Raw genomic sequence first — 27,428 nt, 5'->3', positions numbered from 1 at the left:
GTCAGGTCACCTACAGTTGTTGTAACGATTCAATGTGAGCTATTGCATCCAGATTGGACAGCATATGCCCCAATATGATGAAAGGGAGATTCCATGTCTCAAATTAGTAGCAGTGGCTCACCCTGAAAGAGCAAATGCCTGTAAGAAGATGTGAGCTTCTGCTTGGTGTGTGGTGATCACAAAGCACAGGTGGCAAAAAAAAAAAAAATCATCATTTTCTAGACTTCAACATTTTAGTTAAATACGCACAATTTTATTGATTGAAGAGATTAGGACAAAAACATTAAACCAAATACAGGACAAAGCACCAGAGGCCATAGATCCCCACCATGCATGTCACCAATCTCTCCTCCTCCAAGGTACTTAAAAAATAGGGGAGAGGGAAGAAAAAAAGGTCCTTCTTGACACAGCACCATCTTCAGAATGTTAGAAAAAAAAAAACCTTCTCTCCTTTGTATCTTCCATTAGCAAAATAGAATCAAGGGCAAATCCATGGCCGCCTTGTCTCCTGGTTACGAAGGGTGAAGCCGCCCTCCTGGGAACGTGAGGACAGGGCTCCTGCTGCGCAGGCATAAAGCATCCAAGAGTCTGCACATACATGCCACACACTATAATGAAGCACAGATTCAAGTAACATTTACATACTACAGTCCACGTGTCACCTACCCAAAAACAGGACCATTTCACAAAACATATACAGGCAGTCAAATCCAAACAAGTGAGGTACTGGGAACACAAATATTTATGCCAAAAGAGTTCTGTATCATACAGCAATAGAAAAGCCATAATAAAAAACATTTTGCCACTCGAAATCAAATAAAGCTATCTAGAAAAGCCAAGTAAAAGGTTATTTCAGAGACAGAAATACTCAAACAAGGAAAAAAAATCATAAATGTTAACTACAGCATGTAATATGTCATCCCAAGTCAACCCGTAATTGAAGTACTGGCTTAATACATCACAATGTGACATTTTCCTTAATAAATAGAAGAGTTCTTGAAAATACAAAGGTGCGTATTGGGATAGAGAGCTGTTTTTCTTTATATCATCATAGCTTTCAGCTAATTATCCTTCCCGCTTGTCTCTACTGGGGTTTTTTGTCCAAACCAGAGGGCCTTACAAGCCAAAAGGATCATTCTCCGTAAAGAAAACGAAATAGCTGCCCTGTATTTTATACACGTGGGACAACCTGCTTTGTTTCACTAGTTTCTAATAAAACAAAGACAAATGTTTAGTTGCGATCAGAGTGCTGCAAAAGCGTCAGACTCCAGGAGCTTGCTAAAATCTCAGGCCATTGCTATCATCTCAGAAAGAGGAATGCCTGTCACACAAACCCTCATCGTTCAAAAGCAAAACATGAAAAAGGAGTTGCATTTCTCTTTTCCTTTCTTCTTCCCTTTTCTTTCCCCCTTTAAACTAAGATAGCAGTAATGCATCTGGACGTTTGACTTCTAATAGCTTCCTGCCACGAACCAATTGACACAAAACAGAATAGCTTGTTAAAGGACAGATTTTTTTTTTTTCCCCTTCAGGGAGCAAAGCATTAACATGTCATTTCCTGACCAGGATATTAAATAGTTTATTTAGAAGAAATGAGTTGAAGTGAGCGATTAAGAGACACAAACTGGACTTTTGTTTTCTTTTAGTGTAGCACCCAGGTTTCATGTCAGTCTGTGTGCACCGAATTTTTTTTTTTAAGTGAACCTCATTAATTACCAGCTAGGTGGTTGGCTTGTTTAAAAGAAAAAAAATTATTGGCCAACTGTTCCTTCCCTGAATCCTAACAAGAAGTTAAATGCTAACAGTGCGATGCCAGGATGTGTGTTTGAGGCAGAGAGTTTTGATTCTGTGAGGATCTGCAACTATTTTGGAACAAAATGAAAAGTGGGGTAGGTGGAAGTGGCCCAAGTGGCAAGGGGTGGTCTCCCAGGCTATGTTAGGGAAGACAAGCTCCAGGGGGGCTCCCATCCATCTCACCCCAACCCCCATCCCACGCCTCTTGCCCCCATGCTACATGGTCAGTCAGCTCCTTGAAGGTTTTCCTTCTCTGAACCAAGAAACTTAAGAGTGTGAGTGTCTGTTTTTGCTACTCAGCCAGGCAATTCGTGTCCCCTGGAAGAACTCCTTTCCGCTGCCCTCGCTCACTCCTGGTACCTGCTAAGTCTCTGTGGGGCATGAGCTCAGTTAAAGAAAGGGTCCAAGTTCTCTTCCATGTTGACGTCCGGCACCAGCTGGTCAGACACTTCCTTAGCACCATATCCTGAATTCGAGACGCTAAAATCTGTAGAAAACCAAGGATGGTCCAGAATTTCCTGCGAGGTCAGCCGCTCCGAGGGCTCCCGCCGCAGAATGCTTCGGATGAGGCACTTGGCCTTGGGTGACAGAGTCTCTGGAATGTTGAACTGACCACGCCGGATCTTGCTGAAGAGGGAGCTGGGTTCAATGTCATGGAAAGGGTACCGCCCCACCAACATGGTGTACAGCATCACCCCTAGGCTCCACACGTCGGCTGCTTTGCCCGAGTAGCTGCCACTGGTGTTCAAGATCTCTGGGCTTACGTAAGCCGGGCAGCCATGCTTGTCGGAGAGGGAATCATCGTCTCCCCGCAGAATGTAGGCGTCTTCCAGGCTTTCCAGCTTGACCCGAGTCCTGCAAGAAGGGAGGAAAACATAAGCTCCTGAGGGTGCTCGGAGACACGTTACCACCAGCATCATAACACCCGACTATAGTGTTTCCGAAGACTCCTCATTCACATTCATTCATTCATCTGACCAGCCAAACATTACTCACTGAGCACCCTCTAGCTGCCAGCTACTATTTCAGGGCTGACGACACCCACATGGGTGAACAAGACTGACAAGGTCTTTTCATGCAGCTGACAATCCACTGGGGAGCTCAAACCTTGAGCACCTTAGCGAACCATGAATCACATTATCATCACCCTTGTGAAGAGGGAACAAGAGATTAAGTAGCTTTCTCAATGTCACATTTGCATAATGCTAGGGCACCACAGAATTCAAACCGAGATCTAATCAATCGGGAAGACCACAGCTTTGTCTACAACTTTTAGCAGACTTGTAACTAACGTGACAGAACACAGTCCACGAAGAGCTTTCACCTTACTTGCATTTTGGCCTCACTACAGCCCTTTGTATTAGACATGTAGGATATTAATATCCCATTTTACAGATGAGAATATGGAGACTCAGAGATTTTGAGTAACTTCCCCAAACCTGTTAGCTGGGAAATGGAGAAGACTTGATCCCACATCTTCCTAAGTTGATGCTGCTGCTCTTTCTTCTATACCAGCTGCCTCTCTTTAGGACCAGAAAGGAAGCAGGGAATGTTCAAGCAGGAGTGGACTCCCATCACCTGGTCCTTCTGAGGCTGACACCCTCATATCAAGACCATCTTCTTTCCCTGGCCAGGCCCAGTGTCTCAAACCTGTAATCCCAGCACTTTGGGAGGCCAAGGCCAGCGGATCACCTGAGGTTGGGAGTTTGAGACCAGCCTGGCCAACATGGTGAAACCTTGTCTCTACTAAAAACATAAAAATTAGCCAGGCGTGGTGGTGCACACCTGTAATCCCAGCTACTCAGGAGGCGGAGGCAGGAGAATCATTTGAAGCCGGGAGGCAAGAGATTGCAGTGAGCTGAGATCGCACTACTGCATTCCAGCCTGGATGACAGAGTGAGACTCTGTCTCAAAAAAGAAAAACAAAACTGTCTTCTTTCCCAGATTTCCTGCTGCCTTTATCTTCAGTCCTGTCCCTCATACTCCCAAGACCTTGTCCTTGACCAGGTTCTAACATCTGACTAAGGTCATCCACATCTTCTGCTTGTGCACATCTGTGATTCCAATTTTCCACATGTCTGTGTGCGTGGGGTGTGTGTGAACAGAACCATGAGCCCAAGATCCAACTCAAACTAGGCATCCTACCCTCAGTCTTTCCCTGCCATTTAAGGTCCATCGTGGTTGCTGACAGGAAAGTGGGACTCTCCAGGGTATGCTCAAGAATAGAGGTAAAGAAATCCTGCATTAAACTCCCTGGAATCCAGCACGCATCCTTACACAGTAAGATCTGATGTCATTGTTGTGTATGACATAAATTAAGTGCTCAGGAAATACTTTTCGGAAGTGAGTTGAATTCTTATCATTGACCATACCTAATCTACTGTGAGGGCCGGGATGGCAGTGACTTGTTCAAGGCTACGGGGAAAGTCACTGAGAGCTTCCTCCACCCAGCGCCCCAAGTCCTAAACCAGCCTCCTCTCCTTAGCTCAGGGGCCTCCTAGGAATTCCTGTTTTCCTGCCCCACTGTTCTTTGCGTGGAAAGCTAGGAAATGCTACCTTCCCATACTTGAAATTGAAATCTTCCTCCTACTCTCCTGGCTGGGGCACTGCCTCACAGAGTTGTAGGGAGTCCTTGGGTCTCATAAACTGAGTTAATCTATCCCATTATCACACCCCTGGGGGCTTGCAGAGAAGGTGAGGAGGGATGGGGAGGTGTTGGAGTTAGGATTAAGATAGCATCTACAAGGGCTGTCTCACTCGCATCTCGTATTTCCCTCATCTCAAAAGCGCACATGCAGGCACACATGCAAGCATCTGCCCTGTTTGCCCCTAAGTGCAAAAAAAGCTCAAGTAAGCAAAGAATAAGAAAGAGCTTGGAAAAACCACACTGGGTCATAAGTCAGAGCTTGTGACTCAAGTCCATCTCCCGCTGTTTCTCTTCCTCCATCTGCCTGAAGGTCTTAGCCTTTCAGCGTGATCACCACAGCCACTAAGAGTCATAGAAGGGAGGGGGCAAGGTTCAAATTAACCAAAAGATTGCTGCTAGGAGTTCTCGATAGCAAAAGGTTTGGTGAAATCCTGGGTTGACTCTAAGACCTCATATTTGGATTACAGGAGTTCAAAGCTCAAGGAGTAACTACTTCCCGTATTAATTTCCACCAACAAACAAACAATAGTTGTGGTCATGGGAAAAGGCACTGGGATAAGAGCTAGGAAAGCAGTTTCCAGGCAAGGTTTTGTCTCTCACCTGCTGTGTGGCTATGGCTGAGTCACTCAACCTCTCTGTTTTTCAGACCTAAAGAGGAGCACTGGACAAGGAAGTCTTTTAAAAAAAATCATGTGGTAAAATAGACACAACACAAGACCAATGAAGTACACTTAAGTGTATTTCATTGGCATTAAGTACATTTACACTGTCATGCAAACATCTGGACAAGGTAGTCTTAAAGTCTCTGCCAGTTTGATCATTCTGGGATTCTGTAACACCCATCTCTCCCTTTTTTATGTGCTCACCCACACTCTATTATAATCTATAGAATACATACTCTTCTGCACCTATAGCTAATGTTCTACAAAAACAGGAAGGATCTACATGTGCTAATCTGGAATGGAGCTGATTAAAAACCAGTATCTTTTGTCCTTTTGTTTTTCCTAATCTAAGGTGGCAGGTGGAGCTGGCCCATGAGACTTACTAGCTGTCAAGATGCGATGGAGGTGAAAAGGTGAAACCCAAGGGGCAGAGGAAGGGAGGAAGAAGGCCAGGATCTCGAACCACAGGCACGGTGGGTTTTCCCCACAGCTTCCTCTACCCCATTCTCACCCAGCGCAAGCCAGACTCCTCACCTCCAATTTCACTGTTCTAGCAGCAGAATAGCTATGGAAAGAATTACAACTGTGGAAATCATAGTAAGAAGAAAAACAAGCTCTTCCATCTGTGGGACAAGGGGTGGTCCAGTGGAACAAGCATGGATCTTGGTATCAGAGGGCCCAGGTTTTGCCCAGGTTCCCCTGCCCCAAACCTGCAGTGGTGATGCAGCTCATCTTTGGCCACGGCTGCAGGGTGACCCCCAGGGACTCTCGACCATCTCTTGGGCTACATTCCCTTCTCTGTCCATCCCAGCCTGTTTGCTGTTCCTCACACGCCCTGCTTGGCCCCAGTCCTTCTGAGGCCTTTGCCACAGTGTCCCCTCGCCCTAACTGTGCTTCCCCAACTGTGTGACAGCTCACTTTTGTCTTGTCTCTGCTCGAATGAAGTTTATTAAACTTCATCCTGTCCATCCTACATTACGTAGCCCTCCTCCTCTTTTCAGCATGGGATATAGTGTACATTTACATTTCATGATTTACTGTGTATCATTATGGTCATCATTTCGGGATGATCACCTCACTTCCCACCTCCAAGAGCCCATGGGCATGTGGCTGATGTCATTTTGTACGTAGAGAACAGCACTTAAGTTTGCTGCTGTACCTTGAGCACCTAGATGAGTACTCGGCACACAGCAGATACGCAATCCATCAACGACAGGGACAGTCCTGCTGTCAACCCCAGGGGGAACTTCAGTGCGCTCACCGGGAAAGGAACAAGGGCCGGTGCTCTGCCTACCTGGCCAGGGTTTAGTGGCAGTCAATGAGAGCTCTACAGAAGATGGGCTTTGTAAATGACAGCACTGAGGCATCTCCCATGGTGATAAGGGGGTGGGGATATCAGGCATCTGTCAGTAACGGTGGGAGGGAGATATGACTACAGGGACTTGAACTTCTCCTGGCTCAGCCTTGGCAGGGTGCAGAGCTCACCACCTCAAGCTTTTTATGCAAGGGACTCTCGACCATCTCCTGGGCCACTTTCTCTCACTCCCTCCCAGCCTGTTTGCTGTTCCTCACATGCCCTGCTTGACCCCAGTCCTTCTGAGGCCTTTGCCACAGTGTCCCCCCGCCCGGATTATGCTTCCCCGACTGTGTCAGCTCACTTTTGTCCCATCTCTGACCAAATCTGAGGCCCTCTTCCATTCCTATCCCTTTCCAGGTCACAATTTTAGATTCTGACTTTCTCCTTCACCTCCTCCTACCAGGTGTCCCCACATTCAAAGCATCCTAACCCCTCTTTCTGGAAGCCTCAGAAAATGGTTAAGGCCTCCACTCTGTCCACTCACACTGGCCCTCCCCCAAGCTGGAGTTTACCTTTCACCTTTCCTATCTCAAGATGAGCACACAGAATCTAGGCCCGATACTTCATGAATTTGAGAATAAAATGAAAAGACCATCCCACATGCTGCCAAATACCAGCTGCCCCTAAGCTCATCTAGCTAACACTTCATGCTCCTTTGCCTCAGAGGATGAAATTTTAGTGGGGAGGGCCCAGGTCTGCGTGTCACATTTGGTTCAGCACATGCTGCAGAAGGACAACCACAGAAACCAGCCCAGGTCAGAGAGCAAAGCAGTGTCCTAAGGCACAGAGACCTGGGTTCAAGATCAGGCCTTGAAAGTTACAAAGTAACAAATGTCAGATTATCACCTATGTACCCAATGCATGCAAGGCACTTACACATACAGTCTCTTCAAAATTGAGGAGATCCATTTCCAAGGCAGGTACTATGATTCCTTTTCTCATGGACAATGAGCCTAATGCTCAGAGTCTGAATAGGCTCCTACGGCTGGCAAGGCAAGGCAGTGGCTGGGTGCTCACCTTTCTTAGTCCCTTACCCCACCTACTCAAGAAGCTGGCGGAGGAGACCACAGCAGGGTTGCTCAGTTCACTAGGTTCCATCAAGGCGTGCAGCACATGTGCCTCCCCAGTGTCAGGGGACAGCCAGTCCTTGGGACAGGAGCCTGCTCTTTCTCTAGGGGAGAATCTGCATCCCAGGCAGGAGAGGGGCAGAAGAAAAAAGAAGCCGAGAGAGAGGATGGGGAGGAGATGCAGCCTTGCTGGCCTTGGTAGGTCATTCTTTTGACCTTGCTTCCTTCTCAGAACACTGTGAACTTGTTTACATCACTTCTAGGCAAGGGTTGAGGCAACTGGTCTGGATTACGTCTTTCGACAAGGACCTTTCAGGATGTATACCACGTGAGAGGAACGGAGGGAGGTCCGACAGGTGGGGGTGAGTGTCAGCTCTGGTCACTGTGGACTTGCTGTGGAACTGCAGGGAGGCTGCTGAAGGTCTTTGGACCTTGGCTCCCTTCTCTGGGAAACAGGGCTGCCAGTCACGAGTCTCAAGAATGTGTATGGGGAGTCCCTGGTGGGGCTCTAGCACATGTCAGAAATGGGAGCAGAAATGAATGAACAGTCTTGCAATGGCTCACGTCCCCTCACAGTCTGGGCATTATGAATTTTCCAGGCAAAGAAGTTGATTTCCATAAAAAACAACAGAAGCATCTGTGGACCTAGTAATTCAAATGTCCCACTAGTCATGCAGGCATTTAAAAGACATTTACCAAGCATTTACTCTGCTTGAGTTGCCCAACCAGGCAACTCAAGGCACTGGGGAGGCACTGAGGAGACACTGGGGAGACAGACATGACAAGTAACACCCATCTTTTCAGTTTCTGTGAGAATTAACTGTAATAATGCAGGTACGGTATCTACCGAGGAGCCCAGCATGGTAGATCTGCAAAAAACTGGTGGCAACCATAATTATTGATCTTATTATTAAGATGAACCTTTGCACCTACCCTCAACCCAAAAGCCTCGTGGAGAAGACAGGTGAGGAAGCATGAAATGCAAGTCCCCAGCACATGGCAGTAGATGTGAATTTTCGTTCCTTCCTGGGTCTTTTGCACTTGTTCCTCCCGTGGGCTGGAATGCTTCTCCCCAGCTCTGTGCCCAGCCCAGTCCCCTCACTTTATTCAGTTATGACTACGGCGATCAGGATATGCTTCCTGGAAGTGGTGATACCAGAGATAGTCCGAGAAGAACAAACATTTTCCAAAGTGATAAGGGGTGGGGCGGGGTGTGTGTGTGTGTGTGGTAATTTTTGTGACTAAAACGCTGTAAATGCCAATGGTTATCTCCAGTAACTTCTCAGGGGAAGAGACATCTCCCTGCCAGCCACCAGCCTGGGGTAGGATTGGTTTGGCCAGAGAAGCTGGATCCCCGCAGGCCTTTTGCAAACTGTGCCTGGCATAGGAAGAGAACAGCCTGCTTTGCTCTCAACCTGCTGAATGAACAAGGCTCACACGTGGGCAGCCTGTGTACTCAATGGCGGCCCAGCCCCGTGCCAGGCCTTGTGTCACCGGATCCCGGTGCCAGGTGAGGAAGCCAAAACCAGCAGGGTGTGGTTCCTCTCCCAGCATCTGTGGAGCAGCACAGATCGGCCCTGAAAGCCCCAATATTCTCCCCGCACCCCCATCCACTCTCAGCACAGGCTCCAGAGCTCCCTTGGGCCAGTAAGTTGAACTACCAGTGTGGCCCCTGGTTCTTTTGGCCTCAATTTCCCTTCTGTAAAATAAGAACAAATAGCTGCAGGGCCTGAAAAGGGCTCTTCTAGATTCAGAATTCCAGATTTTAAAGTTTCCTTTAATTCTTAAGCTCTAGTGATTACAACACACTGTATGATATCCTAATAATAATTATAGTAACAATAATGGAAACTATGTGTGAAGCATCTACAAGATGCTAAGATTATTAACAGCCTGCATCCTTATTTCTCATAACAAAGTAAAAGACAAGTATGATATACGCATGTTTCCTAATAAATAAGGAAGCTGAGGCACAGGGAATTAAATGCCCCAGGCCATACACAAAGAAGCTGAGGAAGCTGAGCTCTGAAATCTACATCTGGGCTCTACTGCCATTGCCCTTTCCAAAATACATTCTGGTACTAAAATCACCCATTTACTTAGGGCCAACGAAAGAAAAACTTTTAAAGGGAGACCCTGAGATGATGGAGACAAATCTGTCTCCATCTGTTGGCTCACTGGTGGCCCAGTTTATTCAGCACTAGATCCGGTACAAAACCACCCCATTCACAGCTAACTGCTATAGCTCATGAGGTCGATACAGGTGCTTAGACCTGCCCATTTACCGGATGAAGAAACTGAGGGAACAGAAAGCAGATCTGACTTGTCCAAGGCCACCTCGCAAGCCAGTGGCAGAGCTGGGATTCAAACCCCGGTTTTTAACTCCAAGTTTAGTGCTCGATCCACAAGATCAAAAAATAGTCTCCACAAGCAAATCATGCTGTGCTTTTAAATCTTTAATCAGCACCCTGGGCTCTTGGCAGGAAGAGATCAGGACAGGGTGGGCCAGGGTGGGGCTGAGCTGGGAGTTCAGCCAGACAAAGTGGGCCTGGCAGGGATGGGAAGTCCGGTGGCCTAAGGTCAGTGAAATCCAGAGAAGTCACTGAAGGCCGTCCGGTCAGGCGGTCCCGATAGGCTTAAGGGTCAAGTGAAAAGGTCAGCTGCTGCCAGATCTGACCTTGCCCTGACTGTTACTGAAAAAGTACTCTGGGCAGCCAGTCCAGTTGTGAAAGCCAGGGTCCCGCCCGGGACGACTGCTACCAAGGGCCTGGGAAGGACCACCTGGCACCACAGGCACCATTATGCCAGCCTGGCAGCCTCATTAGAACTTCACAGGCCGCTAAGTGATTCCAAATAAATTGTCGTGCATTTAATTCCGGTTCCCGTATGCACAGACTTTTCCAACAGTCACCTCTGAGAGCCACCTCTGCACCAGGTCTTGTAGAGTCAGTGAACCACCCCAACTCCTACCTCAAGTGGCCCATAAATTTTCAGGGAGAGCAACAGGTGAGCCACAGGGGAAGCATCTCAGGGCATCGTAGTGGAGGGAGAGATGTCTACAGGGAGAGAATATGCCTCTTGTTACTTTACAACACCACACAATCTGGAAGGTGGGTGTGCCCACACCGATTTGATGCAGGAGACGACAGCAGCTTAGACAGATGAAGGAACTTGCTTGGAAATAGCACAGTTGGGATAAGAAACCCAATCTGGCTCAAATACTCAGGTGTCTTCTGCAGTGCCATCTACCCAGCCACGACAGAACCCCTGCCCTGTCCGCATGCAGGGGCATGTTCCTGCCCCTGACTCCCATCCGTGGTGCCTGGATGAGCAGGGGAGTCTCCCTGTACCCGAACACCTTCCCACGCCCCCACGCAGACACCACACAGCACAGCCTGCAGGCCGTTAGGGCTTCACGGAGGAAGTCCATCCTGTCGCCATAGGAACAGAAAGGGAAACCCAAGAAAGAGGATGCCGTGCTGACAGGAATTCCTCATCAATACTCCACTCACTCCCTGCATTGAGACATTCAGCCACGGCTCCTGAAGAATCCCTCCTCCCCTATATAACGGATTGACCTCTCCACAAAGCTTCTGCAGGCTCAGTGCTGGCCAGGGACACCCAGTGGTGGTGCTGCTGCCCTGCCCGGTGGCTTAGGAGTGCTTCAGGGTCCAGAATTTTCCCAGTCTCGTTCCAGGTGTGGGGTGGGAGCTCACAGAGCTCAGGGAGGCCTGCAAGTGCATCTCTGCACCCACTCACAGGGCCAGATGGGGATGCTGCCCTCGACAGAGAGCCCCACACAGGCTTCTGGAACTGTGCGCTTAGGCACGTAATGAATGAGATCGAGTCGAAAAACCTCGGTCCTGCTCTTGGCTGTGCCACTAACACATCTGGGACCTTGGGTACGCACACTCTCCTCCTCATTTTTTTAAAGATAAAAGGGTCAGTTTTAAAGCCCCACTTATTGGCCCCACCTCTTCAATCCCACTGCCACAATCTCGGTTTGAGCCACTTCTTCCTGGAACCCATGCCCGGCTGCTATTACCCAGTCCATCCTTCACATATACTTCCAGAATCACAAACCTGTCCCTGCATTCCCGAAAAACCTTTCAGTGGTTCCTTCTGGGCTTCAGGTCAAGCTGGAGGTGAGGGGTGTGTCTTTCAGGCCCTGGACTCAGCCTCATCTCTGTCCTAGCACAGGTGACCCTCCAGCAGCACAGCCCTCCCTACACATGGTTCTCTGTGCCTCTGGCTTGACTCATGCCTTCTGGCACCTCCCCAGCCGTACTACAGCACTCAGGCCAACCTCGCGCAGGAGCTCATCACCTCCCAGAGGTGACCATTCTCCACACCGTACTCCACTGTTGGAACTGTTAAATAATGCTTACAGCTAAGTAGCTACTGAATAATGATTACGTCCATTAGGCAAGGACTCTCTTGTACTGATTCCTGTACCATCAACACCTAGCACTGGAGGACAGAGTAGGTGCTTAATAAATGTTTGTGAGATAGAATGACCCCCATATCTAAGATCCCCCAACTCCAACATTCTATCTGGAGTTCAGGGCATCTAGGCAAGACTCTGCTTAAGCAGTGCAATGGCTAGAGTCCAAAGAAATTTCAAATAGACTGGACTCTGTTCCATGATTTCGAGAAACTCCCAAGAGTATTGAGTAAAAAAAAAACATTGAAAATGAGTTTCCATTTACTGCCTTCCACTGTCAATATGGCTAGTGGATTTTTCTTATGACATTCATGCCACTGGGACATAAGGGGCTATTTGTATATCCACGGCATCAACAGTTACACTTTCCTAAGTACTGCTAAGTCCAGTGCTAGGCATGGGCGACAGAAAAAGAAATGAAGCCCACTGTATAGTTCCCTGGGATTAAAAAAAAAAAAAAAACCCACAGAATGGGAAAACAGGACCTAGGACTGCCCGTGGGCTTGGCTCATTGGTGGCCAAGTCCATGACTGCTCAGGAAAACCGAGTCGTAAGCCTAGTTTTGACCCTGGCTAGTCAGGTCCTCCTGGTGCACACATGTTGCCTAACTGCATGAGAAAATTCTTTCTCAGGGTTGGGCATAAGAGACGGTAGTTTACCTGTTGTCTATTTCCTGGAGACAACCTAGTATTTGAGAGCCTGGGCTCTGGAGCCAGGGACCTGGGTACCAACCCCAGGTCTGCCACTGGTTGGCCATTAGACTCTGAGAATCAATTTTCTTATCTGTAAAACGGTGAAAATAAGAGTATCTTACTCATTGGGTTTAAACTGATTAATTTAAATACGGTAGGTAATTAGAATTAAATTTGTGAATCACATTATGGGTAAAACACATGGTGGGCCCTAGATATAATTTCATCGAAATGTAGGTCTCATGAGAACAGGGTTTCTGTCTCATTGGGCTCCGTAGTATCCCCAACACCAAGAATAGTGCCTGGCACATAATAGGTGCTCAATAAATATTTGTTAAATAAGTAATTGAATCTCCAGGTTGCTGGGTTATAAGGCTCAACGACATCAGAGGATGCCCAAGAGCAATAATGATGGCTATGTATTCAAGTAGCTGCAGGGCACCAGACACTGTGCTGGACACTTAACATGTTAATACAATGTCTCTTCTCATGATTTCAGAGAAGGCAGCCTAAGATCATAGGGCTAAATGGAGTAATAAAAAAATCTGACCATTGTGCCTCTGCTTGGTTTGCTTGGGGACACACACTAGCCCATCAACTAGTTACAAAGTACAAGTAGTAAGCATCCCAGCAAGAAATCCTGCTGAAAAATATCTACTATTTAGTCTACTTAGAAGCGTGGAACCTGGAGGAAGCTCTCCCCTCTCTAACTGTGATTAGAAAAGCCCTTCATGAATAAAATTACAGCCTGCCATAGACACTGAAAACAATGTCTTCAATAAATGTCACTTTTGCATAAATCATTAAATTAAAAGGGAAATGATGGGTAAATTTCTCACTTGATGGGAAACTTTGAAAATAGCTCTCTATGAAAAGGTATCTCCATAGGGGATGTTTAAGTTTCCTGGGCTCCCATTGATTCCAGGCAATGACCTGGACACCAAGGCTCTACTTACCCCTGCCTCTCTCTCTCTGTCATTAGAATCCAACCTGAGCTGCTCCCACTCAAAAAAGGAGACATTCCGTCAACAAATAGCAAGGCCCAACCTGTTCTAGGAGCAGTGAACATGAGACAGCCTTTGTCCCCAGGAAGCTCCCAGCAAGGCACAAGGACCGTCTACAGATGCACATACAGGCCATCACAATACAGGAGGAGAGGAGCTCTGATGAGGAAAGGGAGTGCTATGGGAGAGAGATCACTGATCCACCCTGGGGAACAGGAGGCTCGCCAGCCCTCCCCAAAGGTTGGCAATACCTAAAGTACATAAAGGGGTTCCTTATAAATAAGGGAATTCCAGGAGCTCTGTTTCCTTCAAAGCAAAAACGAAAGGTATTTTCCCAAAACACAAAGCGCCTACAACTTGAAAAAATGTATACAGCTTTTAATGAAAGAAAAGCTGAGTCTGGTCTCCAGGGCTCTGATGCCTGCCCTCTGTACTTTGTTAGATATTGCGACCTCAATGGAGGCGGGCGCAACTTGAAGATCTAAAGGAAGAGCCAATAAAGATACTATGAGCTGAGAAAGAGTGCCTTGACCTCTGTTGGTGGGGGAAGGAGAAAGGCCTCCACCCCACGGGGAGGCACAGGTCTGTGAATCTGGGCAGGTGGCGTTTATTATACCAAAAGCCCTCAGGCCACTGAGTTCCTGCAAAGAGTCGCAGCTTCCACCCTGCAGAAGCAGGTACTGATTGGCTTCCACAAAGAAGAGGAAATGAAACCTGTCACATCAAGAGATAAAGATCTTCTACCCAAAGAAGAAACATGTAAAGAAGCATGTTTCTCAGTTCACATGGGGTCCTTCTGTGCAAGGAAATGTCAACACTGAACTGAGACTGGAGCCAGAGAGTGGCAGGCGGATGGCAGGAAGCCTTGAACCCAGAGAGAAATCCAATGGGCAAAAGCAAACAGGAAGTGCTGTGGGAACAAGGCCCTAGCCACCTTCCTTGAGCAGCATAAGGGTGCACCTGCTCAAAGGGCTCTTCGCATCCTGAGGGAGTCAGGGAACTGGCCCTATGAGCACAGAGCGACACTGAGTGCAGACGAGGCTTCCGTCAGCAGGAGCTCCCATCCACTGATGGCTGACTGTGCACTAGGCAGGAGCTCCCGTCCGCTGATGGCTGACTGTGCGCTAGGCAGGAGCTCCCGTCCGCTGATGGCTGACTGTGCGCTAGGCAGGAGCTCCCGTCCGCTGATGGCTGGCTGTGCGCTAGCCATTGGGTTCTCTTGTGTTAATACATTTAATTCCATGAGGGAAGTCTTGTTGTTATTTCCACTTTGCAGATGAGGCAGTCTGGGCACAAAGCTTAGGTAACTTCTCAAGGTCCTTTCCTAACAAGCGCAAGAGCAGGGACTGGAATCCAGACAGCAGCTCTGACTCTACATAGAAGTAACAGGACTTCTCCCAAGCTTAGGCCTTCCCGTGAATTAAAATGGAATTAGAGGGGCTTGAAACATGGGGCTTCTAAGAACAGACCGATCAAGCAGGTCACCCCAATGCCACAGCAGAGAGGGGGAGGCAGAGTGCACAGGGCATGCACTTTGGGGATGTGGGTACTGCCTTCTATCAGATTCTGAGCCCCAGCCGGCAGGGTGGTCACTACTACACACAGACCATCTGAGATTTTACTACAGGAACTGTGGATGCACAGGGTGTGGCCAGGTGAGTTCAACTGGAGTTGGAGATTAACTTCCTTAAAATGCTGCTCAATGCCTGTGGGCCCTGAGGTTTTCCTTTTCAGCAGCATAAACAAAAAGAACCAAGCTCTGCCCTGCACAAACATCTCTGGGAACAAAGGAGAAGCAGAAGTCCAATGCCAGTAACACAGAAGCTGATGCAGGCATGGTGGGGTGCGATCCTTCAACCCCTACATGTGCCTGTGGCCGCGTACTCCAGCGCACATATGGTCAATCTGGCCTTTCTGAGCCTCAGGTTCCAGGCCAGATGCACTTGACCTTGGCACTAATTTAATGATTACAATTAAACGAAACAGAGAGGAGGATGTGGCCTAAATCTGAACCCCTATGCCACTCTTCTCAGAATACGCTGCCCAAGAGACCGACTTAATTCTTCAAGAACCCACTGAGTCCTGGGAACTGCTCTCCTATAATGGTACTATTTCATCAATGACTCTAGGAACAGATGTCCCATCATGAGTGCCTGCCCTGCCCAGTGAGTCACAGAATCATCTCATTTAACCCTCACAACTGCCCGACAGGAATGCCATTATTATTTCTGCTTTGAGGAAACCGCAGCTTAGAAACATTCAATGACTTATCCAAGATCAGGTAGCTAAGAAGAGCCAGAAGTTACACCTAAAACTCAAATCAAAGTAAAATGGAAACAGAAGACTCTGAGCTGCTGCCTTTCTACCTAGCAGCACAAGGCACGCTGGCATCAGGTCCAAACACAACACTAGGAGTCATCTGTGTCTGCCTGCAAAGCTACCAGTGGGGGACCGAAGTGAAGGCGCTGGCAGTTCCACTAAGAACGTTTCCATGGATGGCCATGGATGCAGAGTCCCAGATGGCACACAATTGAAACTTTAGGCACAAGGAGTCAGCCCATAGGCAGGTCTTGTTCTGCACCAGGTGGGCCTCAGCCAGTTTCATACGTAAAGCGTGCACTTTCAATCACTTTCCAGATCACCAGAGTTCAAGAAGCACATCACTGGGAGGGAGAAGACTGATGCACAAAAGAGGTGTGTAATGGTCAGAAGATGAATAAAGCGGCACTTCCCAAATTTGCTTCTGTGCTTTTTCACCATGGGACCAATGCTCAAAAGGTTGGAAACAGACACTGACTCCACGGTTTAGCTTTCCAAAAGCCTTTAAAATTTAACCCATTGCTTCCTTACACTTTCGATGTTCTTGAGGGAGAAGGAAGCTTTAGCTCCACTAAAAGTGATGCAATTAGGATGGAAGATGAGAGTTCCCAGCAGCAAGCATGGAGCCAATGAGGTCCTGGGCCCTTGACACTTGGCCTCACACTCTTCCCTCAGGAAGTGCTGGCGATGGGCTCCATGTAGGCTACCATGCAGGCCAAATAAGAGAATCTGCCATGAAACTCAGTGCTGCCAGGAGGCAGAGAAAGAGAAATACATTGTGGGACAAAAAGCAGAAGTTTCACATTCTGGAATCAAGAGGTTAAAATACAAAACAGCAAGAAGAAAAAGGTGACTAGGCATGATTCCCCTTTCACAGAAAGTTGATAGTTGGATTTTAGAAAGACAAAAAAGCTCTTATCAATCAATCAGCTACCGTTGAGAACGTTCAAAATGTCCTTGAAAACAGAAGCGACCTTCTCACAGCTGCCCAGACAGACACTTGTCATGCTCCTGAAAGGCCAGCCCACTGGGACCTCCACGTGACTTGGGCTGGAGGAAGAACTCTGGATGAAATGACAGGATTTCTAGGCTAGTTGCACCCTCAGACTGGCTGTGCGAAACTCAGCAAGCAAGGTGACCCTGCCATGAGGCCAAGGAACCTCACTGATCAGATGGAGGAGTTATCATTTTCTCCAAGGTCCCACAGGGCATAAGCCTCGAGGCTGGCCCATGGGGCAACAGGGCTGCATGGCCAAAGGAGCTATCACACATGCCACCATACTGTAGGGACTATATAGGCCAGCTCCCTACAGTCCCTTACATTTTCTTTTTACCTTGGAAAATGCTCTTTAAAATGAAAAAGGATTTTGCTGTGACATGTTTACTCCAGGGAATTGTTTTGGTTTCCCATTCATATTGGATACTCCTTGCTGGTTATCTCTGGACAGGGTCACGTTCTTTCACAAAAGTCAAACATAACTTCAGATGGAATGTCAGAGGTACACACTCCTGAGGTGGGAAGCTTCTTCCCTGGGTCCTGGGACATCAAGGATTTTGGCTGTGCCATGACACACTCATAAAGGAAAAGCAGAGGCTGGTAGTAAAAGCCCTCCACAGCCCCGGTGAGGCCTGGCTTCATTGGCTCCTAGCTAGCTGTGTGCACTGGGGCATGCTTTCACCTCTGGAGTTCTGCCTCCTGGCAGCAAAACAAGAGAGTACCACACAGACTCTGCAACGTCCGGGTCCACTTTTGTTCCCATGTTCTATGACTTGGGGACCTCCACCCTGCTCTACTCATCTGCACAAATATGTATTCACTATGGGGGTCCTATCCCTGAACAGGCCATTCCTTCTACCCATTGGTGCCCGAGCGTTCCTTCCTATGGAAACACAATCAAAGACGACACTTAAAAACACAGATCCCTGCGAGAGAGGGCATTTGCTGTCCTCATGCCCTCTGGCAGACAAATGAATTTCTTGACAGCTGACTTACTAGTGAATGTGGTCTTACTTTGACTCTTTCCTGTCCGTAACTTTGAGACTTCACCACGTTGCACTTTGGAGCTCTCATCTATGCAATGGACATGATAATACTCACTTCTCCAACAGGGAGAGGTAATTAAGTTAAACTGTAACCTTATGGTAAGAGGTAAACAAATATGACCTCTTATTTTTGTAGATGCAGTTATTAAATCTCCAAGAAAGGTGGAACATAGAAGGGTAAAGAGAATACCTTTGTCAGTATTCTGTTGAGAGTCCATATATATTCATCTTCCAAATGAGAATATTCAAAGAAGCACATATGCCAATTTATTATTAATTGAAAAGACCTTAGAGGCAATCTAGCGTACAGAAGGTAACAGAAGGAGAAATATGATGCTGGTAGAGGGAGGGTGGAAACAGACGAAGGACCAGTCCAAGATCACAGACGGTATCAAAGGCAAAACCAGGGGAAACATCTCCAGGCTCCACGGGCAGAGGCATCTGAGCGGAAGAGAAAAGGTAAGTGTGGTTCCACACTCTAGATCTTCCAACAGCTGCCCCTTCTCAGTTTGTTAATAAAGGTAAAGGCATTCACAAGCAAAGATCAAGATACGAGCTGGTCTCCACGTTATGTGGCGCCTCATTCAGGAACTACGGTGAGCAACGAATATAGATTTGTTGCCTCTGTCCCTCCAAACTCATATTCTTAAAAAGAAAAAAAAAGTGCTTGAAGGAGTTCTTATAGTCAAAATCAGCTGGGAGAGAAAGCAGCATCTGCTAAATAGAAGGTAATGAGTTAATGGCATAACCCAGTTGCCTGCATCCTGTCCAGCTGTCTCCTCAAATAACCAAGACCTCTGCAGTGCCATGCATTTGCATCAGCAGTTTCCTCACCTGGAATGTGGTCTTTCCCACATTTCCTGAAATACAGTCATCTTTCGAGTCTTGGCTCCAAAATCACCCCTCCTATAAAACCTTCCTTGACTCTCCATGTCCTAGGGAGAACTGACATGTCCCCACCAACCCAGTTCTCATCCCACCCAGCATGGACCTCTATTCTGAGCTGGTAGCATTTCCTTCATTGGTCAGTTGACTATCTAATTCATCTAGATATTAATAGTACTGAGAATTGTGACTAATAGCTAATGTAAGCTTAGGTAAGAGCTACTGAATGAGTGCATGGATGAATGAATTATAAATGACTGATTCTGGGTGCTGAGTGTTCTGCAGGTAGAATTTTCAAGGCCCTGCCTTTACTAGCATTGAAAATGTCACAGAGGTTTGCAGCCACCTTCAGAATTCAAGACACCAATCATACGTATTCATTGGGTTGCAGAATATCCTGCTACCTGTCCTTTAAGCACCAGATGACACCTTTAAAATAGTAGCTATTTGCTTTCCCGAAACACTTGAACATTGCAATATTCACTTTCTTTTGCCCTCCTAAGATTCCTTCCCCTCATCTGGACCACAGACAGTAAAAAAAAAAAAAAAGTCCATTCAAGACTTTTCTAGGAAGCTGTTGTTAGAAGCAGTCCATCACAGAACCCAGGTCTGGATAGGAATGAGACCTACCTCTCTTCGTCCTTAAAGATGAACTTCCGCAGCTTGAGGTCTCGCAGCACCAGCCCCCCGTCATGGCAGTGGGCCACTGCCGAGGCAATCTGGTAGAACAGTCTGGCTGCCTCCTCCTCTCTCAGCTTCTTGCAGGTGCGGACGAAGGAATGCATGTCCCCATAGCTTCGCTCAAAGAACACATAGGCTTTGGTCTCACCCAGGATAATTTCAGTGATTTGGTTGATGTTACTATGAGCAGACAGGCAAAAGCACGGTGCCAAGGATTCCTGGTAGCAGCTGATATCAAACACCTATGACAGGATTAACAGTAGGACCAAAGTCAGAGGTGCCTCTTGTACAACCAAAACACAGAACACTGCACCTCCCGCAGGCATGGGCTTTTGAGATGACAGAAAATATGCTGAACTTGGACCCAGACCATATTGGCCCTGCCTCCTACCAGCTGTGTGGCACTGAACAAGTCACTTAACCTCCAAATCTTTATGTATAACACGGGAAACTGATACTTGACTTACAGTGTTAGGAAGATTATATGAGAAAATGAAGGTGATAGTGCTTTGCAAAATGTAATACAGTACACAAATAATAATTTTCATTATTTTTGTCTCTAGCCCAATTGCGTGTTTATAGAACTAAGGCAAAAACAGAAAGTGATCCACCTCAAATGACATCAACAACACTTTATTTACCTTCAAAAACAAAAAAAAAGGAAAAGAAATGCACATAAACACGTGTTATACGACACATGTGCAGTTAAGAGATTAAATCGCTAGCTGTTGCCTAATGGTCTCTAATTCAACACTTTCATTTTACAGATATGGAAACTGAGGCTCAGAGAATGAGCCAAAACTCAAGCCCCCAGTGGCAGAGGTAGGAATACAATACAATCCTTCTTAATAGGGAAGCAGCCTTTCTTCTTCCTCTCTTCCCTCCACAGATATCTAACTCAATGAACCAGTTATGCAATGATTTTCTATGAATCAAAATTAGCCTGTGAAATGCCAACTCATTGTGGGGTTGCTTAAAAAGAAAAGGCACCATCAATACCTTTTGAAACAGACCTAACAGAAATGAACACCACAGAGAATTTTGAGGTTATAAAAAAAAGCGCTTTCATTCATTTCAAGACCTCCACTAAATCAGGAATACAAGTCCCTGGGTCTGGAATGTGGTTTTTCTATCTGCCTGGGATGTGGGTAAGATGAATCTATTCAGTGTGTGCGTGAGCCAGGGGCATGCGTGGGTGAGCTTCGCTGGAAAGCATCTAAGACAGGAACGCCCTAACAATACACTGCATGCTATCAGTTCACAATCATTTAGCTGCCTAAATCGCTTTTTCACTAGTTAGAGCATACTTTCTTTGATCATCATATTGCAGTGCGGTGGGAAAAATGCTGGACTGGAAATCGGCAACCTTGAGGCACTAATCCGGGCCCTGCCACCAGTAATCTGGATGAGATGGATAAAGAGCTTAGGGTTGCTGGACCTCCCTCCGCTTCATAAAATGAAGATGTTGATTTAGAACAGTGTGAATCTTTTTTGGGTCCTGATGTCACATAAAATCTGATAAAAGCTCTGTTCCCTCTTAGCTGGCAATGCCCATTCTCAAATGCATGCACAATATCGGATTCATTTTAAGGGGATTCACGGGCTTTCTGAAGCCCACCCAAGGCCACTGACTGCTATTTAAGAATCCATGAGTTAAGTTGCTCTAAGCTTCAAAAAATTGAAACAAAATCTGTAAGTCAAACAGGGATGTAAAACCTCAAGAGAGTTGGTGCTAACCCGGCCAAGGAAGCAAAGTTAACAGTAATGTTGTGAATGAACCATAATGAGGCATCTCAGAAAAGCGGCACAGCTGCTGCCACTATAACCTAGAATTTAAGAAAGAATACTTCAACATCTCCAGAGACCACAAATCACACACTGATACCGTCAAATGATGACCTAAGAGCAGTGACCTAAGAGGCCTGTTCAATTAGGAATCTGAAATGCTTGAATCAACTTTAACACCCTGACTGCAGGCAACAGAAACCCAGGAAAGGCTCAAAAATTTCAAGGAGTAATAAGCTTTGCAGTGGCTAACGTAAACACTGCATTATATAATGAAGATGATGTGTTCTGAAATACCGGGTTGCAGCTTCTGTCGCCACTGCTCAGAGTTATGATTATTTATAATCTACTTCCTGTTTCCAGGTGCATTTACAAAAACATAAAAGGTGACTTTTGCTCAGCACTTTTAGCCTGTTATCCTGCTCCACTGCTGAAAACCTGAATGGAGACAGAATTTTTTTAAAAAACTAACATATTTGTGGCAGCTTCAAATGTAGCCATACCTTTTGTAGAAGAGACCAAATTCCAAGATGGTGGACAGAGTATGAAAAATAAAATAAGTATGTATGTTTTCGCACATGGGAAGGAGTCAAACTTTTATTAGTAGCTATCAGGGGCATTTAGGGGCTTGGAATGGTATTTAAACCATCATCTTCACGTGCAAAATCAAGCCACAAGCCTGGTGCCAGCCTCTTTACATGTTTAATTTGAAGCCTTGGTTATGTAATGTGACAGTTCAGATAAGGCAGTAAGATTAGACCATCATTAATAACATTTGCAAAAAAAAAAAGTACCCATTCTGCCAAGATAGTAATTATGTCAATCTGCACAGTAGCTACCAGTATTTCCATGAAAACATACAGTTAAAGATTCCTTAAAATGCCTTCATTCATTTATCTAGCAAAAGTAGGCACATGGAGACAATAAGCAGCCTTGATTATTTTGTTTAAATGACTCTGGAATCTTTATTCCTCCAAATAGTGTCCTAGGGAATTCTCTATGCAGTCCTCTATAATAAATAGCATCTTTACATTTGATCTGTATTTGCAAAGAATTTTTTCATTGGTCAACACACAGCTAGGAAACAAGAACCTTCTATTCTAAGACATCAAAAGGAACTGGATTCAATGTGTAGATTTCACTGAGCCTTAAAGTAAGCTAAGAGACCACAGCATATATATCTCTCAGGGCAGTTCAGAGAAGCAGCCTTAGAAAACTCTCTTGGAGCTTCTTAGGAGATACACAACTATGCTTGCATAAGAAGTCACCCACATCATCTTTGGTAAAAAGTCAGGAAAACAGAAGCTGCTGTGTCTTAAAGGGATGACCTCTGTCAAGCAGAACAATGATACTGCACTTAAATCCACTTGCAGCCACACTATAATTGGTGAGGGACTGATTCAATCTTTGCAATAACTAAACCAGCAGATTAAGTCCAATTTGAGGCCAGAGCGCAAGTCTGCAAATGACACTGTAAGGTCAGCCCAAAGTGAAATATGTCTTGAAAAATCTGGAGAAAGAAAGAGCAGAGGCCAGAGTCACCTCTGATTTTAAACAAAGAAGTAACAGCCAGATGCCCCTGCAGAATTTGGCTGCAGAGTCCCTATACTTAAAAGCATCTCCAGCCTTTGAAAAATATTAAAATGCTGTACTGAAGTTGAGCAAAAGGAATGAAAATATTCACTGCTGGGTGATTGTGCATATTTCATACAAGAGTGGCAGTTCTGTGGAATTCATTCATTTCAAAGGATGACTATCCTATTGTGCAACCTTGCAGACTTCTGAGAATTCAATCCAGCTACTGAATTTTGGTTAACCAGGCACAGTTGCTCTGGGTCTCAATAACTTAGAGAAGATGCAAAATACCAAATGCTCAGTGCAAGCAAAGGGCAACATTTAAGAGTCTCCGATTTCCCCGTAAGGTCTGAACTAAACAATCGCAAAACTGACTGGAGATCTCCACTAAACCCAAATTTTGCAATGAAATACTCCAGTCCACTATGAAATAAGGAAAGCAGTCTGCGGTGAATGGCGAAAGTGCGATGTGTTATTTGCAGCACAACCGTGCCCAGTGACCATTTCAAAGGCAGAATGGGTACCTCACTCTCCCCTTACCCCCTCCAAAAAAAAAAAAAAAAAGTCCGCAAATCTAAAATCAGGTGACAACGAATCCTTGATCTATGTCCAATTCTGGGTAGCAGTATGCTCTATTGTAGTTATTTTCTTTTTTGGAAACTATTTCGCCCCTCATCCACTTGTCTGGGGCCGGGTGGGTGCACACAAAGATACACAGACGCACATATACATAAACCAGTCACTGTTCAGGGTTAAAGACAAAAAAGGAAACCTAAGTGTCCATCGCAGTGGTATTACCACTGCGGATCCCTGGGGCTGCAAATGGGAGCTCCTTAACCTTACAGGCAAAGGTGTGTGTTCAGAGGGGAACGGAAAAGGGGGGATGAGCAGGCAGGGAAGTCTAGAGATGGGGAGAGAGACCAAGACCAGAGAAAAAGACCCAAAGCATTCACTATTCACCAGAAAGTGCTCCGGCTTTGATTTCCACCCCAACCCTCCTCTCAAGGCTCCAGGCAGAAGAAAGGTCTTTGTAAACTCCTTCCCTGCGCTGGGCCCCTGGGCTTGGCCAGAGGGGGCACCTTTGTGTGTCTGTTTTAAAGGGCACCTTCGGAACAAAGGTTTAACACCTGCCCGCCGCTAGGAACAATGGCTGCGAAAGGAACGGAGTCATCAGTCTTAAAACTACCCGGGGATTCCCTAATCCTCTTTGGAAGGGGAGGGTGCTAGACACAGGAAGAAATCCCCCCGGGCAGCGGGACCCGGCCTCGCGCAGAGAGCTCCCGGAGCCTTCGGTGCACGCGTGTCCGTGGCCCCCGCGCAGTCCCGCCGCCCTCCCCTCCCCGGGCTCTCCCCAAAACGCCCCCACTGCAGCCCGCCCCATTGTCTGAAACGGTCTAAAAACTTCGCAACTTATCGAACCTGAGCAAATAAATAAATAAACCCATTTAATAAGGCCACGGTAATTATCCCGTGAATCTCCCTCTCCCAGACTCGAGGGCCTGGCGCCCTCCCGCTCCCTCGGGCCCCTTCCAAAGACAAAAAGCAAGCCCCTGGCCCTTTACCTTGCACACCAGCTCCTCTCCGCTATGCAGATGCACGGCACGAAAAACGTGGTCTCCCTCCAGAGGTTCCAACAATAAGTATTTCCCGATGCAAGAAACGCAATGCGACAAGTTCGGAGTCTCGGGCGGGCTCGGGGAGCCGAGGTTCGGGCTGAAACTCTGGCTGGGCTCCGCGGACCTTATAGACGACAACTCTTCAAAATCCTGGGTTTTGTTCCGCGATCTCCCATATCTCGCTATTGTGATGGGGGTAGACCTGTGTATGTTCATGAGTGTGAGGATCGCACACGACAAACAAAAAAAAACCCGCCGGAGAGATGAGTCGCTGGCGAGTGCGGCTGCAGGCGCCTCGGTGCCACTGATTTTAAAAGGGAGCGAGAGGGGAGGGGACAGGAGAGGGACTGCGTGGAGAAAGAGTTAGAAGCCCCCAAATGGGCGCCGCCGGATACCTTGTCTGCTCCGAGCCCGGCTCCCGGGGGTCCTCGGTCGGCAGGCAACTCGGGTCCTTTTGTTACCCCAAAGCAGTCGGCGATGTGCAGAATCGCCGCACTTTTAGTTACTCTGTGTGTGTGTCCCCAGCGTGGATCTGGATGAGTACCCCGGCTGCTAGGGTGCGGAGCTGCAGCGCCAGGGCTCCCGACGCGACCCCCAGGCCGGCTTCCGAATCGCAGACGGGGCTGAGGAGCCCGCGGTAGTTTGTGCAGTCTTCGGGGCGCTCACGGCGGCGGCTCAGTCCCAACGCGTTAGAAGTCAAACAAAAAGAGAAAGGAAACAAGCCCTGGTCTACCGGCTGGCGACGCACGGCAGCCAGAATCCGCGCTGCACCCCCTTTTTTTGGTGGAAAGGGTGGGGGGCGTGGAAGGGGGGGTGCGAGAGAGGGCAGTTACCTACGTTTTAACTGTAGATGGCGTCTGAGGCTTTTCCAAGATCGCGAGCTCTCCAAAAATTAAACAAACAAACAAAAAAAATAGCAAGGGAGCATTTAACTTGGAGCGGTCAGCGCTGCCAACAAAAGATTGCAAAAGCCGGGCACAGAGTTGCGGCGCGGGCTGGGCGCAGGTACCGCGACAAAGCCCTGGGCTCGGCCCGCCGCGCGGAGGTCAGCACAGGCTCATGCTGTCGCCGCTCGCTCGCGCCCTGGGTCTTCCTCCGAATGCAGCCAGACGTGCAAGAGAGAATGAGGACAGATAGGCGGTCTCCGATTTCGCCGGCACGAGCTTGCGGGGGTCCTGCGGGCGCTGCAATGGGAGCTGCGTCCCCGGCCCTTCCAACGCGCAGCGTTCCTTTGCCCCTCTCCCGCTGGAGAACTGGATCTTGTCTTGGAATAATTTGCAACCACTCCGTCTCCCACTACCCCGAGCCCAAATTGCCCGGTGGGGTTTGTTTTGGAGAAAATTGACGGCTTGTCTCCTCCTTCTTTGATTTCTTGCTTGCCCCCCCAGAGAAAAAAGGGGACCGTGTATTTAAAAATTAAAGGGGACGGCCGACGGTGCCCGAGGCCAATCCCCGCGCTCAGCACGCCCGCATCCCCTGGCGAGGCGGTATTAATAGTTACTTACGTGGCCGGGGATCTCGGAGCGAGCGGGGCCGTGTGTGCGCGTGTGCGCGCGCGCGCCTCGCTCGCGCTCGGTCTCCCCATTCAATGTCACCGACACATTTCCACGGAGCCTCCGCCGCCCCCGCGACTGGCTCAGCCCAGAGCCGGCCCCGCCCCGCCCCCGCCCGGGCCCCCCTCATTGCGCCGGGCGCCCATCAATCAGCCCGGCCGCTGCCAGTCCTCGGGCGGCTCCCCGCGCCGCTGCCATTGCAGCTCCGTGCCGGGGGCGCCAGCACCGTCCTCGCAGCTCCCTCACCCGGCCGGGGAGGTAAACAAAGTGAAATATCCTTCCGCGGTCCGGGGCCCCGGGCGCAGCACGCTGGGTCTCGGCTGCGCGCCCCGCAACGGCAGCGACTCCGAAGCTGTCCCCCCACAAGCTGCTCCCGCAGCGCCGACTCCGTAGCTCGTTCATACTCCTGGCGCTTTTCCCCAGAAAGCCAGGCACGCTCTGAGCATTGGGCCCCCAGGCTCAGATGTGGCCCTGAACGAGGAGCTTTGTTTTGGAGGAATGTGCTTGCATCGGTATTGCTGCCTGGAGTTTCGAGAATTCGTTTCATGGTATCTCTCCGACATCCTCCTCTCCATTTAAAAGGAAATCCATTGCTTCCTTTTAGTTGGTGTCACCGCTTGCCCCCGATCCCCACACCTTGGGCTTGTATTTCTAATATTTTCAGCAGAAGAGGAACTGAAGGCATCTTTTGACTCAGGTCAAATTTAATCACGAATTTTTCCCTTCCCAAGGCATTGCCCGGAGGACCTTGGAGGCCAAGCTAGACAAAACCTTGCACCCACACCTCCAGGGAGCGCTGTTGGGTCCCATCCAGGGTGCTGGGCATCCTGAGTCCTCTTGTGTTAGCCAGGTGAAGGCTGCAGTTCCTCCCCACGCCACCCCCCGCCACCACCACCGCCCTTCGCCACCCCTCCTTCGCCACCCCCCGAATTATTCTTAACTTCCTTGGGAGATTCCAGTCCGCGGGCTTGGACAGGAACACAGGAGGAAAGGGGCTTGAACTCAGGCAGAGGCTTCAAACGCCAGCCTTGATCTAAGATATCCTGGTGAATGAGAAGCAATCTAGTAGAGGACAAACTTAAAAAAAAAAAAAAATCTCAAGGAACTGAGAAAGGGGAGTTGGAACGACTCCTAGAGCCCTCTGAGCTTTTGCATGCGTGTAGTATATTTTCCACTGGAGGAGGGAACTAAATTATTTATTGCCCACTGTAGGACAGTTTCAGTAAAAGAAGGGAGCTATTTATAATTATGTCCACTTGGGACAACAGTCACTCTAACGATCAGGAGTCCTGGGAATGTGGCCA

The 27,428-nt window shown here is 47.9% G+C and overlaps 1 protein-coding gene across 2 annotated transcripts; it reads right to left on the bottom strand.

Moving 5' to 3' along the window:
- Window positions 1-231: 231 nt before the first annotated feature.
- TRIB2 (tribbles pseudokinase 2) lies at window positions 232-26,196 on the bottom strand. 2 transcript variants are annotated; one of them, XM_017854108.1, is made up of 4 exons: window positions 24,967-26,179; window positions 24,518-24,773; window positions 19,545-19,837; window positions 232-2,649 (listed from the first exon to the last, which is right to left on the bottom strand). In XM_017854108.1, the coding sequence occupies exons 3-4, from the start codon at window positions 19,697-19,699 to the stop codon at window positions 2,181-2,183; spliced, it is 624 nt and encodes a 207-aa protein (XP_017709597.1). In that variant the 5' UTR covers window positions 19,700-19,837; window positions 24,518-24,773; window positions 24,967-26,179; the 3' UTR covers window positions 232-2,180. The 2 variants fall into 2 exon arrangements, with proteins under 2 accessions (XP_017709597.1, XP_017709590.1); XM_017854101.1 differs by having other exon boundaries at window positions 24,518-26,196.
- Between the last annotated feature and the right edge of the window lie 1,232 nt (window positions 26,197-27,428).

The sequence above is a fragment of the Rhinopithecus bieti genome, unplaced genomic scaffold (assembly GCF_001698545.2).
Source record: "Rhinopithecus bieti isolate Rb0 unplaced genomic scaffold, ASM169854v2 scaffold_1530, whole genome shotgun sequence".
Classification (NCBI taxonomy): Eukaryota; Metazoa; Chordata; class Mammalia; order Primates; family Cercopithecidae; genus Rhinopithecus; species Rhinopithecus bieti.
The sequence above is the reverse complement of the archived record's forward strand: the minus strand, read 5'-3'. Positions and strand labels throughout refer to the sequence as shown.